Source organism: Odontesthes bonariensis, chromosome 16 (genome assembly GCF_027942865.1).
Source record: "Odontesthes bonariensis isolate fOdoBon6 chromosome 16, fOdoBon6.hap1, whole genome shotgun sequence".
NCBI classification, from domain to species: domain Eukaryota; kingdom Metazoa; phylum Chordata; class Actinopteri; order Atheriniformes; family Atherinopsidae; genus Odontesthes; species Odontesthes bonariensis.
The window spans coordinates 17663536-17681751 of record NC_134521.1 but is presented as its reverse complement, the minus strand read 5'-3'; the positions used below and the strand labels follow the sequence as shown (position 1 = coordinate 17681751).

At 40.6% G+C, this 18216-nt stretch overlaps 2 protein-coding genes across 2 annotated transcripts; both read left to right on the top strand.

Moving 5' to 3' along the window:
* Positions 1–595: 595 nt before the first annotated feature.
* On the top strand, positions 596–8733 carry ei24 (EI24 autophagy associated transmembrane protein). Its single transcript, XM_075486481.1, has 11 exons — positions 596–711; positions 1956–2092; positions 3352–3497; positions 4924–4984; positions 5283–5349; positions 5437–5561; positions 5818–5937; positions 6257–6368; positions 6465–6576; positions 7180–7254; positions 7339–8733. Exons 2-11 carry the CDS (start codon positions 2051–2053, stop codon positions 7499–7501), a joined length of 1023 nt encoding a protein of 340 aa, XP_075342596.1. The 5' UTR covers positions 596–711; positions 1956–2050; the 3' UTR covers positions 7502–8733.
* Positions 8734–9784: 1051 nt separating this feature from the next.
* stt3a (STT3 oligosaccharyltransferase complex catalytic subunit A) lies at positions 9785–17989 on the top strand. Its single transcript, XM_075486479.1, has 18 exons — positions 9785–9848; positions 10566–10686; positions 10777–10837; positions 10923–11044; positions 11164–11309; positions 11671–11761; positions 12068–12174; positions 12260–12424; positions 12550–12730; positions 14482–14637; positions 14720–14811; positions 15577–15732; positions 15879–16067; positions 16184–16300; positions 16378–16480; positions 16651–16839; positions 17148–17263; positions 17635–17989. Exons 2-18 carry the CDS (start codon positions 10599–10601, stop codon positions 17671–17673), a joined length of 2118 nt encoding a protein of 705 aa, XP_075342594.1. The 5' UTR covers positions 9785–9848; positions 10566–10598; the 3' UTR covers positions 17674–17989.
* The last annotated feature ends 227 nt before the right edge of the window (positions 17990–18216 follow it).

Below are 18216 nucleotides of genomic sequence, written 5' to 3'. Positions count from 1 at the left end.
CAGGAACACAGAAGTCAATGTGATAGAGTGCACAGCGATATCTGAGCGCAGATCATTGTGTGATGCTCGCCTGAAAAATTCACAGCCCCGTGGGAGTGCCCGTGTCAAGCCAAGAAGCTCACCTCAGTTACAGGATTTCCGTATGTGTAAGTAAAAATGTATTATTCGTGTAAAACACCTAAATGTTTTGCTGTTGTTATTATTATCACCATTACTAATTAGCCATATGTGAAATAATCTTCTCGACATTTTTCTTTATCAAAACAGAAATACTTAAATTCGTTAAGATTTTGTCCTCAAAATAGTGCATGTAATCTGAAACATAACCCTCATTTGTAGTCAAATTAAAAGGCATAATTATAATTCAACTTTTATTTGAAAAAAAATAATACAACTCCCTTAAATACTTTAATGCTGCAATTAATGTACTTGAATACCCTGACTACTATAATATATTAGTATACTCACACACAAACATTTTGTAATGTGTTTTTTTTATGTCTTTAAATACGAAAAAGACTTTCCATTTAACGCCTCAACTTTGAGGCGTGAGTACTACACTTCCCATGGCTCCTAGAGGTCGGAGCTTGCGCAATGTGTTTTCCACGGCCCTGGCTGCTGGCAGTGTCTGTCTGGTGTTTGTTGTTGTCACATTAAAGGGGCGAAAGAAAAAAAATTGACGAGGTTATAACCCAGAGCCTGTCGCATGAGGTAAGGAAGATGCCATGGTTCACTGTGTGCTGTGTTGTTGGCTTTGATGCCTTGTTGAGGCGTTGTCTCGACGAAAAACAACAGTTAAATTAGTTGCTGAGCGTGAACACTTAGCTAGCCACAGAGAGACTAGCTAGCAGAGCACTATAACAAACCACCGAGAGTCAAAGATTATTAGACCAGAGGCATCGTGTTGAGCAGTTTACACGAGAAGGCTACTCACTTACCAACATTTTAATACCCTTTTAGAGGTTGGGGAGAGCTTAACACTAAAAAAAAGCGCTATCATCAATTTGAGCTAACCAGCCAGCTTGCTAGCGTTGACTTGGTGTCCCTCAGAGACACCAGCTTTACATCAATATACACCTCGAACTTTTATCTTGTTATAAAAGCCTTTTTGAGAGCAAGGCTTAAGGTGTTTTAGTATAAGGTTCCAATGCACTTGGACTTGGATGCAGATAAGCAGAACAAAAGCAGCATTTTTCAAAAGTTATGCTTTCTTCACTTGAGTGTTGCTTGCTGAGGACAAAAGGTCCTATCATACTGCTTTGTCATATTCATGTTAGTTTGGGCCATGTTTTTCATTCGTGTGGTTTACTTAATACTTTCTGCTTTCTAAAATTCTACATACAATGTCTACAATGAAGAAAATACTTGTAGAAAAGTACAAATCATTCAGTGAAATGGAGTATTATATGTTTAATTATTTATTTTTAACAGATCACGTTGATGGTGTGTTATTTAAAACGGAAAGTTATATCACTAGTGAATCAGCATAAAATCGTTACCAAACATGCTAAGTAAGGGAATAAAGTCTCAGTAATAGACAGATTTTTGCAGTGGAAATTAAACTTTTCTTGGGAGAGATATTAATGTATTCAGATGTGATTCTGGTAAGTTTGATTCCTATGAATGTACAAAAATGCCAACTATAGAAATGCCAAGATCACTGTTTCTAAAGCCAAACCGAGGCCACGACATAAATTGCTGATTGTGTAAAAAAGTTAGATTGAACGTTGGCTGTTTTTTCTTAGCAGACCGAAGCTGAAATGGCCAGGAAAAGTGAGGAAGCCAACCCCAGAGCACAGTGTGCCTTTTAACAGTATTTGGTCTGAGCATACCGGTGCCAGTCCTCTGCTTTTTAGATGTGCAATCGAATTGTTATCATACATTGCTAAAAAAAAGTGTAAAGTCCATTAGCTTCTGCCCTCATTTTGTGTTTCCTTGGTTTTGAATTGTGTCAGGTTACTGTGTGAGCCTCTCCCTGCCATGAGAGCACACCATCAGATCACCAATCCCCCCTCCTTCTGCAGTTGATGGATCTGCAGCTGGTCCAGAGATGACAGACAGCGTCAGGGCCTTTCTCCACAATGTTGCGATGGTCAGCAGGCACAGACACACTGCGCTCACTCATGAGCTACGACATGACACACAACTATGTAGTGTGTGGACAGTGAGACAGAAACACATTTCATTACAATGAGCCCATTCAGCTTTATTTTGAAGCAGCATATTTGTGTTTGCACATTGTTGAGCTGAGCAGGTTTAAGATGACCATTTTGTGTCTAATCCTGAGGTCATTTCATTAAAATCCCAAAACTCTACACAAAATCCTTTGAATTTTTTACTCTAATCTAGTTATTAGTCATCACAGACTGTACTGAAGCATCCAATTTCACTTAAACCAATGAAAAGAGACTTGAAAGGTATTGCACATTGACATTGTTTTGTCAAAAATACATTCTCGAAATAGCCTTTTCACCCCCAGATTGATCTTGACCAAAGACCTGTGTCAGTTCTTTCCTGCTGGACTAAATAACTCATCTGTATCATTGCCGATTACTGTAAAAACATTCAGCATCAGCTGTTTATTTACAAATGTTACACAATAATAATAAAAAGAAAACTTCATGGATTCTTTGAGTATTTGGACTAAGCTTTAGGATTTGTGCAAAATCACATTAAATTGATAAAAGCTATTATTTTTATTTTTTTGAAAATTCACGGCATTACCTTGGAGAACACATTTGGGCTGGTATTGATTGATTGATTGATTGAGATAGATTAATTGACATACTGACATTTAAGTCGCCAACAAATCTGTAGCTTAGTTGGACAGTATGTTCCAGAAACACCTGATCAAAATGTCAAAATGAATAATTAGGTTGTTTTTGTTGCAGCAACATCTCAAAGGTTTTGCAACAGGATAGAAACAAAGCTTTTGTGTCCACCGGAGCTCTTTGCAAAAAAATGGGAGCATCGAAGCCTCTCTGGCTGACACGCGTGCAGCCAACAAGGACTGCTCGTCATCTTGCTTTCAAGTTTATTGTTTAAACACCATCAGCTTGACGATGAACTCCCAAGGTCCAAAATGATACTGAACAATATCTGTGGATGTTGATTTAACCACCCTGTCAGCGTGTCTGCTGTTACCTGACTTTACTGATCTTTCCAATAAACTGCACAACAACTGTTGATCAGTATCAAAACGCTCAATATTTTTAGTTGATTTTTAAAAAAAATATATATATATATTGATTATTGTTTAATCGACACGTTCAGCTGTTCAATAAAGATGTAATTTTGACGAACTGGGAACAAACACTTGATGCCTGTTCTCTGTTGGCCTGGGCACATTAGGGGATCAAGGACTCTATATTGGGGATTGGAACAATCTCCAAGCTGGATGCCCGCATCCAGCAAAAAAGGGAAGAGCAGCGGAGGAGAAGGGCCAGCGGAGCCCTTGCACAGAGACGGGCACAGAGTGAGGAACGCAAACCAGACAAGTAGGTCCAAGCAGATTTGAGTCAGATGTATGTGTATGAATTATTTATTGTATGCTCCTATGCTTGAAATGAGAACCAAGGAATCCTCAATCCCTTGAACTTACTTTATTATAAGTTAATCTTTTTTTTAAGTCAAGAGTTTCTGATCCTGCACATCCCCACTTTGAAAAATGCCCGCATTCCTATTTATAGTATTCATGAGATGCCCTTCTTAAATTTTAAATTGGAAATAAATCGATTTTTTTTATTTATTTTTTTTTTATTAAAAATTATTTATTATATTATATATAAATCTATTTATTTACTTATTACATATATATATATATATATATGCATAACGCTCTAATAATGATAACAAAAATGGCTGAATACGTTTATTCTGAGCAGTCATGGATTGAAGCCGCGTCTTATATTTCATTTGAAGGGACCTGCATCTGGAGCTCATTTCAAAACCTTAACAAACAAAACATGTTTTGCAAACTGCCCAATAAGTCACGCACAAACAAGGTGCGGTTTGCAAATGCAAAAACACCATTAACAAATTAGTTTTGCAAATTCTTACTGCATCTGTGAAACCAATGCAGAACCTACTTCTGGCACATCGTGTCTCTAGAAGCAAATAAAACGAGCAGAAAAGTAGATCCTACAAAGACAAAAATAACAGTAACTAAATTTTTTTTGGTATATTTGCATGTTGTAATCTGAGTTTTATCTGCACATGCACGTCGTATTATTGTACAGAACCTACTCTGACCCAAAGATTGTTTCCCATCTGTTATCATCAAGGATCCTCTGTTACCTTAAGCCCACGGCATTGAGGAAACAGGTGTATCACATGTGGAAAATGCTGTGATGCTTGAATGCTGTACCTTCACTCATGGTGCAAAATGATACCAGGGATTTCTTTTGAACCTTTTTCTGTACCTTGAAGACTTTTTGTATTTGTTCCTCAAACTTTATGTATCAGAAATATTTTGTGTATTTGTTTAACGGCTACAAAAAAAAAAAACATGGCCATTGTTATGACTTGTTTTTGAACTGCCATTTTGAAATCATCAAAAACGGCACCACCCCGATCAGTAGAAGTGAGTCTAGCTGATGACACTGTGACGACTTCTGGGACACATGTGTTGACTTAGTTTTTCATTGGAATAGTTGGCTTTAGTTGGCATATCTGTTGGAGAAAGCACCAAGCAGTGTATTGGGCTTCGAAGGACTTTGACAGCACGTGACAGCATACATCTTTTTGGACTGAAATGAGCTCTGTAACCTGTAGTTTTACCATGAATAATCTCCATTGTGCTAATGGAGACACATTAACAGCATCTTCACCTTTGTCAAACTTGGAAAAAAGAAAACCATCTTCTTAATGGTCTCCCTTTGATATTCAACTGTAACGGTTATTGTCCTTCATATTCTCTTTCAGCGAGCCAAAAGTAGCCAGCAGGATTTTGCAGTGCTGTGCCTGGAATGGAGGAGTGTTCTGGGTAAGCTCTTATTCATCTATTACCATTTAGTCTCATCTCTCACAGTCCAGTACTGCCAAACACGGCTCCTCACTTTCAGCTGCTGTACAACGCTGACAGTACCATTGCTACACCATCATTCTGTAGCGTCTGTGGCCTCTTTCTTAAACCTTTGCATGAACAAACGGCAAAAAGCCTCGTACATTAAACTCGAGTGACCATTAAAAGACCAAAGCCAGATACCAGGTGCTGATGGATCTCGTTGTGTGGGGAAGTGTGACTTGAAGATGAACTAAAGCACTTATTTTTGTCTCCACAGCTCAGTCTGTTTCTCTTCTACCAGGTGTTTATCCCACTGCTGCAGACTCTCACAGCAAAAATCATCGGTATGTATAGCTGTGTGTGAGAATCTGGGGCATGTTATGTGACATGTATTACCGACCGGTCTGTCAACAAAGCTGTTTTTGCCCCAGGTGACCCCTCCCTCCATGGCAGCGTATGGTCCTGGTTAGAGTTTATCCTAACCTCCGTCTTCAGTGCTCTCTGGGTGCTCCCCCTGTTTGTCCTCAGCAAGATAGTCAACGCCATCTGGTTCCAGGTTAGATCGAGCTTTAGCGTTGAATTTCACTATAGAGTCAACATACCACGTCCACATCATTAAAATGATGCAACAATGTGAAAATATGCAAATCCAGTCTTTGATTTAAAATGGTAAAAGACAGCATATCAAATATGAAGGCTTTGATTTATTTTATTTTAACAGCACTGCTCTTCTTTAACTGTTCTGGGCAAGAGGGTTGTATAATATTTGCAGTTCAGGTTCAGTAACACACCTAAAATATCTCTGTTTGCAGGATATAGCTGATCTAGCATTCGAAGTGTCCGGTTGCAAAGCTCAGCCGTTCCCCAGCGTCAGTAAGATCATCGCAGACATGCTTTTTAACCTCCTTCTCCAGGCACTCTTCCTCATTCAGGCACGTAGTTTCGCTTCAATACATCCTTCATTTTTCAGCACCACACAATCGCAGTTGGATGCATTTTATTTATTTTTTTACAGTAGTCACTTCGAATGTTTGAGTTGAACAATAAAGCGTTGGTCTGTCACTGTAAGCTTGAAAGTGCTTGAAACTGATATCCATAAACGGTGATTAATAGCACTTAGCACAAAGAGGTCGATTCAGAGAATATTGAGCTTTATAGCATTACTCTTTTTTTTCTCTGGTGGTGCACAGAGTTTTCTGCATGCGTACCTGGTGAATTGAATTGTTTGTGTGTATATTTGTGGTCCACCAGGGTATGATTGTTAGCCTTTTTCCCATTGACGCAATTGGACAGATGGTTAGTCTCCTCCACATGTCTCTGCTCTACTCCCTGTATTGCTTTGAGTATCGCTGGTTCAACCATGGTGAGATTATCTTTAGTTTTCTACACATTCTGCGTATTAAAGCATATAAATTGAACTGCAGACTCAAACAAAAAATCATTTCTTTTTCTGTTTAAGGCATTGAGATGCATCAACGTCTGTCCAATATCGAGAGGAATTGGCCATATTACTTTGGCTTTGGTTTGCCCATGGCTTTGCTGACTGCCATGCCCTCCTCATACATCATCAGGTTAGTTGCGATTCTGCTTTTTAAAGAATTAAAAATAAGCAAATGTAGATATGGTTGTTTTTTAAGGGCCATGTTCCAGCTTCTCACAGATATTATCAAGGATACAGTTATCAAGTTGTAGTCCAAAAAGGGACTTTATGTGCAGGCCATTTACCATGCGTATCGTGTCCTCGCTGCATACATGGTCAGAATATAAGACAAGTCCCTTCCATTTAAATCCTTTTAACAAGCATCAACATCCAATTGTACCTAGATGCCAAATATGGCTGAAAAAAATCTACATTAGAGTCTGAAAAAGTGTGAGATTTTGGAAATCGTGTAGAATGCTTGTGTACAATTCAGCACAAACACAGAATATGCCAGCAGCTTTTTGTGTAATTTAGTTTGACCAATCGTGGCATTGTGCTTTGAAATTAAAATGTGTGAGGCTGGAAAATATATGTGGTGTGAACCTTAGAAATGTTTTATTGTCCAATCAACAGAGCTTAAAATTCTTTACTAAAATGAAGATGAGCATAAAATCTTAATCTGAAAAACTGAGCTCATCTTCACTTTGGATTTTTGGTTTTATTTAATATAATAATCTATATTTTTTCTACCCAGTGGCTGCTTGTTCTCCATCCTGTTCCCTCTGTTTATCATCAGTGCTAATGAGGCAAAGACACCAACAAAGCTGTAGTAAGTGTCAGTCAATCACCTAAACCCTAACCATGAAATGGAGATAAATGGAGGAGTGTTCTGATGGCACTTATGCTTTTCCAGCCACTTCCAGCTGCGTCTCTTCTCTCTGGTTGTGCTGATCAGCAACAAGCTTTTCCACAAGACCGTACACCTGCAGTCCACCCTGACAACGTCAGCCTCGTCAGAGAAACTGTCCACGCCCCACGCCTCCCTGAACCGCCAGAGACTGCTGCCCACCCAGTGATGGATCCACTTGACAAATAAAAGAAAGCAATCAAGTGGCTTTGCATCGTGCAATGAAGTGTTTCTTCCAGAGGGATTACCCTGGATGAAGATAAATGATGTAGGACAAAGGCTTTGCTTTTTTTTTTTTTGCTTTTTAATCTCTTGTCCTTGGATTATTAGTTTGCATCACCAACAAGAGTCATTCTCAGTGTGACACAAAAATTGACTGACCTGTGCCTCACACTCTGAACACAATATATAGATAACTCTAAACTTGTTTTCTTTTTGTATCATGTGCCATTTGAGTGACTCACCTTTAACACGTTACAGCACAAGAAATCTTTTAGTTGAACGGATTTAGCAAAGTGACCTAAAGGATGTTTGCCCTTTTAGCATTCAGAAGTGAAGCACAGTTATCTTTTACCTGCAGGGTGTGTTTTATTCTTGATGTTGCAAGTCACATTCCTTCCTCACAGATTGAATGCTTTCTTGTTTACGGATGCTGGTGTCATAGTTGTTACAGAAAGAAAACTTGTAGAGCTATAAAGGGATTTTTCTTCTTCTTTTTCCTTTGGTTTAATTCTGATGCAGCTTGCACAGTTTCCAGTTGAGCTGCTAGAAAGAAAGAGGATTAGTGACATTTTGTTATGGAAACCGAAATAAGAAAATCACCCACGTACGTTGACAGAACTGCTGCTCGGTGTCTCATCCCAAATTAAAACCTCCATCCACTCTCTGATGTAGTTCACGGGGTGACACCAGCAAAGGAAAAGCTGCCTGAGTGTGATAGTTGATGGTGAGATTACACTGCCAAACAGCATCGTCTATTTCTTTGTTTGTTTCACTTTAAACCACTAAAAAACTGAGCTCTGTAACAAAGGGAGGACTCATATAGGTAACGCCTTTATGTCTTAACAAACGGGTGATCAGCCTCAATTTGCTAGACCTCCTTATTCCCAGAGAGCTCATTAAAATATAACTGACCCCCCCCCCCCCCCCCCCCAGATCATTTCTTGGTTTTCTTTTGCGCTGTACATAATTTTAGTATCTCCTAAACATTCGTTAACAAGCCCTCCACCCAGTGACCCTTTCTCTCATTCACCAGAGCTACTTCCTGTGGAGAGAGCAACGATTTTGAAATGGTGTGCAGTTATTAAAAGGGGAGGGTAATGTTTGTGCAGACTGATATTTGTGAGTGAGGTTTTGTAAAAGTAATCTTGTCTCATTTCAATAAAGTTGGTCAGTATTCAATATTTGACGTGTGTTCAGGTTTTTCAACAGTGGAAGAATGAGGAAGAGGAGGAGGGATACAGTCTGTCTGACGCTGCTAAAATAGTGCTCACATTGACAAGAACAATGAACTGAAATGGAAAATGTGTGTATATGTTGTTATTGCTTCTGGCAGGAGTGACCTGTATCTCTCTGTTACGGCATAGCTGAAGAAGCCTCTGTGTTAACATACTGTAGAGGGTGAGTTATATTGTCCATTATGTTCATCAACTTGTGCAGAATTTCCCTGGGCACAGTCAGAGCAATCGCCAGGACAGAACCAGCCTTCTTACGTTCAAGTTTCTTTGAGTCGCTGGCTCTGATGCTGCTGCCACAACAGATGGCTGCAAAGCAGATCGCACTCTCCACCACAGAGTTATAAAAGATATGCAGCAGCTTGGTGCATCATTGAAAGACCTGAGTTTTCTTATGGATCACAGTCTGTTCTGTCCCTACTGGAAGGCAGCCTCAGTTTTCAGTCTAGTCTGCTGTCCAGGTACACCCCCAGGTATCTGTAGTCCTCAACCACCTCCACCTCTCCTCCTAGGATGGGGATGGGTCTGTGTTTTGCTTATTAGCAGTCCTCCTAAAATTCACAATCGTCTTCTTTGTTTGTGGTCAACACAACACAAATTAATGTTAACTAGAGAGTAATGGCAAAAATGAATAGCATCTATCTGATTTCGGCTCAACGTGTGTCTTTCTGTTTAACAGTGGGCAGGTATTTCAAATTGCAAAGTTTCATGTTAAACTTAAACACACCAGTAAACGAATTGTTACACTGTCACAAAGCTGTTTACGGTTTAAATTTGCTCTAGCCTTGTGAAAAGTTGCAACGTTAATTATATGGCATCATTTTGAGCCAGCAGGAGGCGACTCATTTTTCTACTTTTCCACATTAAGGACACGTCACTACACTACAGCGGCATGGTAGGGAACCAAATTTGAATGACAACCAAAGAACCAATCAAATCTCTACGAGGTCACTATTGACTGATGCTCAACCAATAAACGCACACGTCTGGCGTTGTAGGGGCGGGTTTACATTACGGTGAAGGTTGTGTGTGAAAAGTGTATGAGTAACAGGAGCGGAGTGGGTGAGTCTTACCAAGCATTTTACATAAAAAAATATTGGTTCATTCAGGACTATTATTTTTATTCTATTTTTTGCTGTTCTCGTAGACTTCGTGATGTTTTGGAAATAGGTCTAAGAAGAGCTTCGCTATTGCGGGTTTCATGAAAAAGCAGCTAGCAGGCTAGCCTTGTTAGCTACCTTCATACTTTAACAGGATGAAAATTGCATCCGAATTAGCCGGCCTGATGCTGACCAGCTAACAGATACCTTCTTATTTATACCTATGTTTGAATGCTTATTGTATGTGTGCAGCGTGCATTATTGATAGCTATTCAAATAGATTATAGCTATTGGGAAGTTGTAATCAGTTATTCTAAGGCTTTGCTCTGATGGTTGTGCTGCATTGAAAGTTAGCATTAACAACCTCGTTTGGCTCAGAGACTCAACTTCCCGCTTTGGATAGAACATTTAAGTGCAAAACCTGAGAAAAATGGGCATAAGTTTCTGCAGAAGGTTTCCAAAGTGACTGCTTCCTGGTTGCTGACGCCATATCTAGTGCGTGGCCTTATCTGGTTGGATAAACGTGGAAGTTTACAGCAGCAGCTGCAATACAGATTTTTGTCTAGCTAGTTTAAAATCACTTGTGAGAGGATTTTATTTTGCACTACCTTTTTTTTCTTTTTCTAAATAAATAAACTTTTTGGTCATGGTCTTACAGTGTTTGTTCTCTTTCTTCTAGGTAGTACGGTGAGCCATCCCTAACCTCGCCAAAATGACCAAGCTGGGCTTCTTGCGTTTGTCCTATGAGAAACAGGACACACTGCTGAAGCTGCTCATCCTGTCCATGGCTGCTGTCCTCTGTAAGTCCTCTGCGCCCCTTAACGAGCAGCCGCATCTTCTTAATGGTAAATAATGTAATACAATGAATCATATGGTTTTCTTCTTCTCAGCATTCTCCACTCGGCTCTTTTCCGTCTTGAGGTTTGAGAGCGTCATCCATGAGTTTGATCCGTAAGTGCCGCGTTTTATCAGGGTTGTTTCAGAATCATTTCAGCCTCACTTCTTTGTCTCACTTTCACCGTCAACTCACTTTTAGGTACTTCAACTACCGTACAACCCGCTTCCTTGCTGAGGAGGGATTTTACAAGTTCCACAACTGGTTTGATGACAGGGCATGGTATCCTCTGGGGAGGATCATTGGTGGCACCATTTATCCAGGTAGAGTTTCAGTACTTGTAATTGTTGACTTGCTCCTGATCATAAAAGTGGATTGAAAATGTCATCTAAGGTTTAGAAGAATCTGTAAAGGTTTGTGTCCCTTTCCTCCTTTTTAACAGGACTGATGGTCACGTCTGCCCTCCTGTACCACGTCCTACATTTTTTCCACATCACCATAGACATCCGTAATGTCTGTGTCTTCCTGGCTCCCTTGTTCTCCTCCTTTACTGCCATTGTCACCTACCACTTGACCAAGGAGCTGAAGGTAAAACACATCACATGCTCAAAGTCTAAGTGAAGGATTCCATAGACGGGTGTACGTAGGTGAAAGCAGTTTTCTTTTTGAGAAGTCGTGTTAATTGTCTTTAGTGTTCAGTCATACTGCGCTAAGTTGGCATTTTGTTGTGCTGTTAAAATAAATGAGTGTTATGTAGCCATCTACATCATTTAGTGTAATGCTCTGCTGTTTAAAAGCACCAATAGAGCAGCTTCCAAAACTACCTTGCAGTCAAATCTCCAAGACAGTTCCAGTAAGAACTACAAGACTGCCATCTAAGTGTTCATTCTTTTGCCAGTGGCGCAGTTCACCTCACTACTGCCACTGAATGGTATTTTTGTCTTTTTAGGACGCAGGTGCTGGGCTCCTAGCAGCTGCCATGATTGCAGTGGTGCCTGGTTATATTTCTCGTTCCGTCGCTGGTTCTTATGATAATGAAGGTACAAGAGCTGCAATGACTTATCTGTTAATCCTCAAATTACATAATCTTCAAGTATTTTATTAAATGACTTATTGCTAGATTTTTGCTCACTGACTGTTGGTTGGACAAATCAAAACACTTCATGAAACTCAAGCTATATTGTGGGCGTTCTGGGCTTTTTGTCTCATGTTGTAGAGATTTGGTAGTGAATTAAAAAAGCAGCACCAGTTATAGTCTGTAAGTGTCTAATCTACATGTGTCCCTGATGTTTAAAAGAAACAAAGTCAGAATTCTTCATCAAATCCTTCTGCCATGTCCCACCCAGGTATTGCCATCTTCTGTATGCTGTTGACTTATTACATGTGGATCAGAGCTGTCAAAACGGGTTCGGTGTACTGGTCATCCATGTGCGCATTAGCGTACTTCTACATGGTGAGGAGATCAGTCATTTGCATGTCATTCTGAATTCATTCAGAGTGGACGGAGGTCATTATAAGGTCTTTGTGTGTGTGTTCAGGTTTCCTCCTGGGGTGGCTATGTGTTCCTGATCAACCTCATCCCCCTCCACGTCCTGGTGCTGATGCTCACAGGCAGATTCTCTCACCGCATATATGTGGCTTACTGCACAGTTTACTGCCTGGGCACCATCCTCTCCATGCAGATCTCTTTTGTTGGTTTTCAGGTAAAAGGGATGGTTGTTTGTCTCATCACCTGTAAGCATTCTGCTTACAGTTTAATTTATTTATTTTTTTATCTAAAATAAAAAGGTGACTGCTCTGATTACCTCTCTCTTCTCTCATTCACCAGCCAGTGCTATCATCGGAGCACATGGCAGCCTTTGGTGTGTTTGGCTTGTGCCAGATTCATGCCTTTGTGGACTATCTGCGCAGTAAACTCAATGCGCAGCAGTTTGAGGTGCTGTTCAAGAGTGTCATCTCTCTGGTGGGCTTCGTCCTGCTGTCTGTGGGTGCTGTTCTCATGCTGACAGGTGAGAGCGTCGATAAGGAGCTCCAAAAGCAACACGAAGCACATTTACACAATGCTAGAAAAAACAAATGCATCACCAAAAATGTTAATTTTTTTTTCTATTTTTTTTAAAATGCATGTCAACATGTTGATGAATACAAAATCAAGCTTCTCTAAACTGAGCCAACACAGCCAGATAATCAGGTTGGGGATCAAATCCCTCCTGCATGTATATACCTAATTAGACTCAAAATGGGCCGCAGCACTCTGTACAGGTTCCATCTTTTTATAAAGGTATTCTAGTGTAGGTGTGTATTATTATTATTATTATTACAGTCCAGTTCCCATTAAAGGAAAACTCCGGGGCATTTGAAGCGCATTTCCATTGCTAGAGGTTGTCAAATACTGATAGTAGGACACAGACAGGTGCAAATCTGCGCTCCCTGTGTGGAGATCGCGCTGTTCGCACAGCGTGTCATGCGAGGCTAATACGTGGTGGCTAGGGGCAAGCGCTAACCCTTCCACGTAAAACAACAACTTGCACACAGCAGAAACGTCACACCACTTTATAAACCATCCGACAATAAAGTCACAAGCCTTACCATCAAAACCATATGCATGGTTCTCACATTACTGGCATGGGGACGTTACAAAACAACTTTATAAACAGCATGTAACTCACCGGTTAGTTGTACGCTCGTGCATGTGAAAGCCCAAAAGAGTCAATGGACAATAATCCCATATACAAAACAATTATCTTCTCTAGAAAAACTGCGTTCAAGTATTTAAAACATTACAACAATACATGCCCAGTAATATTGTTGTAATGTTTTAAATACTTGAACGCAGTTTTTCTAGAGAAGATAATTGCTTTGTATTTGGGAGTATCGTCCATCGACTCTTTTGGGCTTTCACATGCACGAGCGTACAACCAACCGGTGAGTTACATGCTGTTTATAAAGTTGTTTTGTAACGTCCCCATGCCAGTAATGTGAGAACCATGCATATGGTTTTGATGGTAAGGCTTGTGACTTTATTGTCGGATGGTTTATAAAGTGGTGTGACGTTTCTGCTGTGTGCAAGTTGTTGTTTTAAGTGGAAGGGTTAGCGCTTGCCCCTAGCCACCACGTATATGCCTCGCATGACAGGCTGTGCGAACAGCGTGATCTCCACACAGGGAGCGCAGATTTGCACCTTTCTGTGTCCTACTATCAGTATTTGACAACCTCTAGCAATGGAAACGCGCTTCAAATGCCCCGGAGTTTTCCTTTAAAGCTGCTCTCATTCGCATATTTTTCACTTCCTTTGGTCAGATGACTAAAAGCGTCAGAAACTGTGATTAATAATCAACCCATTAAGACTTGATGCCAATCGGGTTGCTTCAAACATTTTCAGGCTGTCACTCCACTCTGAATCCCGATTTCATAACCGCAGCATCATCTGACAAAAGCAGCTATACTTGCATGTGAAATGATCTCCTATAGAGAAAGTTGGAAGCGGCAGAAAGTCTTGCATGTTGTCTTTCACAGTCCAAAGCGTTGCAGCGTCGGATAGATTTCAGTCAATAACTCAATTCCCCATCTGTGCATGTATATTTGGACAAGGGTGGTGGTCCAGTTAAATGTCCCAGTGGAGCTGTAACCATGGCAAGACTCAAGTGTGCATGTAAATGTACTTGCAAAGGGCAACTTTGCAGATGGAAAATCTTTCTGATACAGGTTTGAATGGTTTCTTTTGCTCTGGACTTTGAACTCAAGCGTGTGTTTCTCTCAGGTAAAATCTCTCCGTGGACTGGTCGTTTCTACTCCCTGTTGGACCCCTCCTACGCCAAAAACAACATCCCCATCATCGCCTCTGTCTCAGAGCACCAGCCCACAACCTGGTCTTCATACTATTTTGACCTTCAGTTGCTGGTCTTCATGTTTCCAGGCAAGTCAGCAGAAGCATGGAACAACAGAGTTAACGCAGTATGATCAATCCGTACTCATCTCCATTTCACCTTTCTTTCCAGTTGGTCTTTACTACTGCTTTAACAACCTGTCCGACGCCAGGATCTTCATCATCATGTACGGAGTTACCAGCATGTACTTCTCAGCTGTCATGGTAAAACTGCTGAACCTATATTTTTAACATGCAAATGGTTCCTTCTGTGGCTCAGGAGGAAGTGTGGTTGGTTGTCTGCCAGCCAGCAGGTCAATGGTTCAATCCCGGATATCTCAGGCTGCTAACCCACACCTACTTCTTGGTTTATTTCCACACCTTTTTAGATTATTAAACCAAATTTGGAGTTGATCTGAAACTTCAGATTCAGTCACATTTTTACTAACTGCTCTGGCTGGCTCCTAACTGTTTGTAGTTCTGAGTCATTTGCAAGACAAAACACCATGAAGTCCAACCCAGACTAACAGCATTGCTGAACAGAATGGGTTTGCTTATAGCTGAGGCTTATGGCAGACACTGTGGATAACAACTGTCTGTGCTTCTGTAACTTTTGAGTATAGGCAAGTATAGTCTTCTGTATAGGCAAAGCAGGAAGGAACCTACTGTTGTAAAGTTGTGCCATGATTGCAGGTATGACACGGATGTCCTTAACACCGCAAAACCATGAAGATAGCTTGGGGACAGTTTTTAGGACATTCTTTCTTTAGGACCAGATATCAGAGTCCCATCTGATAGTCTGAACACAATTAATGTTTGTCCAGAATCCATCTTTCTCCTCATCTCCAAGTTGTTTTTAAGAGATTCAAAGAGCCTCACAATTGTACATGAGAAATGGGTTCAGGGTCTCTGGAGTTGGTAAAGAAATCATGATGAAAGTGTCCTATATGTGACACGAGTTAATGCACTGGTTGACTGTTTTCTCCTCAGGTGCGGCTGATGTTGGTACTGGCTCCAGTTATGTGCATCCTGTCGGGCATTGGTGTATCCCAGGTTCTAACCACTTACATGAAGAATTTGGATGTCAGCCGACCGGACAAGAAGACCAAGAAGCAGCAGGACGCCACCTACCCCATTAAAAATGAGGTAGGAATGTGGTGGGAGAGACTGGTTCAGGATCAGGAGTTGCTGATCCAACCTTTTTTGGATGATGACCCCCTTTATGTCTTTAGTTTTAAACGTAGCTGAACTGAGTCTGTCCTTAAAGTTGTTTTGTCTTGTCTACCCACCAGGTTGCCAGTGGGATGATTCTGGTCATGGCTTTCTTCCTCATTACATACACCTTTCACTCTACTTGGGTGACCAGTGAAGCCTACTCCTCTCCTTCAATTGTCCTGTCGGCCCGTGGAGGTGACGGCAGCCGCATCATCTTTGATGACTTCAGAGAGGCCTACTATTGGCTCCGCCACAACACACCCGAGGTCTGTCATCCTCACAGTAATACATTTTTTAAAAAAAGGCATCCGGTGATTGTTTTGAAGTCAGTTATCATACTAAAGGGTTTTCATTCAGATGGTTGAACTTTGTGTGCTTACAGGATGCCAAAGTCATGTCATGGTGGGATTATGGCTATCAGATTACTGCCATGGCTAATCGAACCATTCTAGTGGACAACAACACATGGAACAACACGCACATCTCCAGAGTTGGACAGGTGAGTTCAGTCACCTTTATGCTAATCATGATTAAAAAAGTGGTGCCGTGTTAACTGGGCTGTCCTTTGCTGTTCAGGCTATGGCATCCACAGAGGAGAAAGCCTATGAGATTATGAGGGAGCTGGATGTCAGTTATGTTTTGGTGATCTTTGGAGGACTGACGGGCTATTCCTCAGATGGTAGGTTTCCGCTTATCACTAGATACTGTATACCAGGGTCATAGTGCCTTTTCTGTGCATTAAATGTCAGAAGCATTACAAAATTTTCAGAGTTGGATTTCAGTTGTTTTTTTGTTTTTTTTTTATTATCCTGGACTCGAAAATAAACTGTGCATCTCTGTGCATGACAGACATCAATAAGTTTCTGTGGATGGTCCGCATTGGGGGAAGCACTGATACAGGTAAACACATCAAGGAGCATGACTACTACACTCCCACTGGGGAGTTCAGAGTGGACCGCGAGGGCTCCCCTGTCCTGCTCAACTGCCTTATGTACAAGATGTGCTACTACCGCTTTGGGCAGGTCTACACAGAAGGCAGTAAGTAGCTGAAGCCAGTTTTTTCTGAAGGCTTTGTCACTCAATGAGCCTCTATTACCATGCAGCAATATGCCTTTTCACACATGTTTTTCAGATGGGTCTGATATGCCTCCATTTTGGTGTTGTTAGTAGAACATGAAATGTATTTTACAATGACTGATGGAATTGGTCCAGTATTGTCCCCGCATACAAAGACCACATGATTGAAGATAATGTTGCTGCCTTAAACAACCTTAAGGTTTTTCTCATTAGAATAAAAAATTGAAGCCTTTTTTTACTACCCCAACTGATGATGGTGTTGTCTGCAGAGAGGCCACCTGGTTATGACAGAGTGAGGAATGCTGAAATTGGGAACAAAGACTTTGAACTGGACGTGTTGGAAGAGGCCTACACAACAGAGCACTGGCTGGTCAGGATATACAAGGTACATCTGCCAAATTCCTTTCGTTGGTATGTGCAGTAATTGACAGAAAAGGAGTGAGCAACTTAAATGCTCAAGTAGTTCATACACGGGTCTTTTTTGACAAATGTGCTTTCAGTTATGACATTTAGCTTTTATTTGATAGTGAATTGAATGCCTTAGTTTTGAAGTCTACATGTTTCGTTACATGAAAATAAGTTGTTTCCTTGTGATATTTTTAAACTGTAAATGCATTGTCGCTCTATCTGCAGTACATTTAAGATCAGAATAATTAATCCATCTGTTTATGTAGACTTATTTTAGTTTAATATCACATGAAATCTGCAACTGCATTATAGCAGATTATCCTGACAAAATGTCGTTTCATCCTTCAGGTGAAAGATCTTGACAACCGAGGTCTTTCGAGGACATAAAAATCTTCAAGCTGCAGTGAAATCAGCCTTTTAGCGCACAGCACTGAATGCCTTCCTTTGTGGTCTGCAGATGAGTGGAGAAAAGTTCTTTTTTTATATACTTTCTTTGGGGAGGAAAATTGCATCAGATTTTTTTTTTTTTTTTTCCTTTAAGTTGTAATGAAATCTCATCTGGGATCTGAGGGAGTTGGTGTCAAAACGTCCGCTCTGGTGTGAGGAAGCATAATTTGCTACGGAGTGTATAAAAGAAAACCGTGTTCATTTAAGAGCGCTTTGGATTTTTACAATGTGGTCAATTAAAGTGGGATTAAATGTGCTCGAGTTTTTCTCTTCTTTAAATTACAATGAATGAAACGATTGATCCTGTCAGTGAAGTTTTAATCTGACAGTTTTAAAGTGGGTTATACCTGAATTAACGGCAGGAAAAAGTGGCCTAAATTCGACTAATCAGACCCAGGTCATATTCATGGGTTCTTAAATTAGATACAGTTCTGATGTTATTCAAAGCGACCTCAGTCTGAACCGTTATGTCGCATTTCATGT

Coding starts and splice junctions, on each gene's coding strand:
- stt3a (XM_075486479.1), top strand. CDS start 10,599: ATGACCAAGCTGGGCTTCTTGCGTTTGTCCTATGAGAAACAGGACACA. Junction 10,838..10,922: donor GTCATCCATGAGTTTGATCC/GTAAGTGCCGCG, acceptor ACTCACTTTTAG/GTACTTCAACTACCGTACAA. Junction 11,310..11,670: donor ACTTGACCAAGGAGCTGAAG/GTAAAACACATC, acceptor TTGTCTTTTTAG/GACGCAGGTGCTGGGCTCCT.
- ei24 (XM_075486481.1), top strand. CDS start 2,051: ATGACAGACAGCGTCAGGGCCTTTCTCCACAATGTTGCGATG. Junction 4,985..5,282: donor GGAATGGAGGAGTGTTCTGG/GTAAGCTCTTAT, acceptor TTGTCTCCACAG/CTCAGTCTGTTTCTCTTCTA. Junction 5,350..5,436: donor TCTCACAGCAAAAATCATCG/GTATGTATAGCT, acceptor TTTTTGCCCCAG/GTGACCCCTCCCTCCATGGC.